Raw genomic sequence first — 560 nt, 5'->3', positions numbered from 1 at the left:
CACTCACTCACCATGCCCGGCTGCGACTGCAGAGGCGGCGGCGGCGGCAGCAGTGAGGCGGGAGCGCAGCGGACGGAGAGAGCGAGCGGAGCCGAGAGCCGCCGGCTCGCCGCGTGCACTAGTGCCGGAGCGTGTGCGAGAGGGAGCGAGGGAGACACACGCACTCACACACCCGCACACACGGGAGCGCCGCGAGGGGAGGGGAAGGGAGGAGAGGACAGCCGCTCGCCGCCGCCCACGTTTACACGCCTGGGCGCCCGGGTTGGAGGGGGTGGGAGGGTAAGACTCTTGTTTGCTTTTCCCGGCTCTCGGCACGAGAAGCTCCGCGTCAAAAAACCCCCCCGGACACCGGTAAATCAACACCGGGAACCAGGAGTGCTGAGGGGACCAGGAACAAGGCGAGAGTATCCCCTGTGGAGTGGCCCGCAGCAGGGCTAGACCATGGCCCTTCCAGCCCTCACAGTGGGTTCCTGTTCTACCGGAGCCCCCAGCGCGTGCTACCAGAAAGGGAGTTGGGGTTTCTGCAAGTCTTTGCCTCTCCCTAGTGGTGATGTTTGCAG

The 560-nt window shown here is 66.2% G+C and overlaps 1 protein-coding gene across 1 annotated transcript in view; it reads right to left on the bottom strand.

The window, feature by feature from the left end:
- The window catches only part of Shisa6 (shisa family member 6), a 283,314-nt gene extending 283,300 nt beyond the window's left edge, over positions 1-14 (bottom strand). The window contains exon 1 of the mRNA XM_015504527.2: positions 8-14. Within this exon, the coding sequence (XP_015360013.2) occupies positions 8-14 (7 nt within the window). The remainder of the gene's footprint in view (positions 1-7) is intronic.
- Positions 15-560: the final 546 nt, after the last annotated feature.

This window comes from Marmota marmota, unplaced genomic scaffold, assembly GCF_001458135.2.
Source record: "Marmota marmota marmota unplaced genomic scaffold, marMar, whole genome shotgun sequence".
Lineage (NCBI taxonomy): Eukaryota > Metazoa > Chordata > Mammalia > Rodentia > Sciuridae > Marmota > Marmota marmota.
This window is presented reverse-complemented; position numbering and strand designations above follow the sequence as displayed.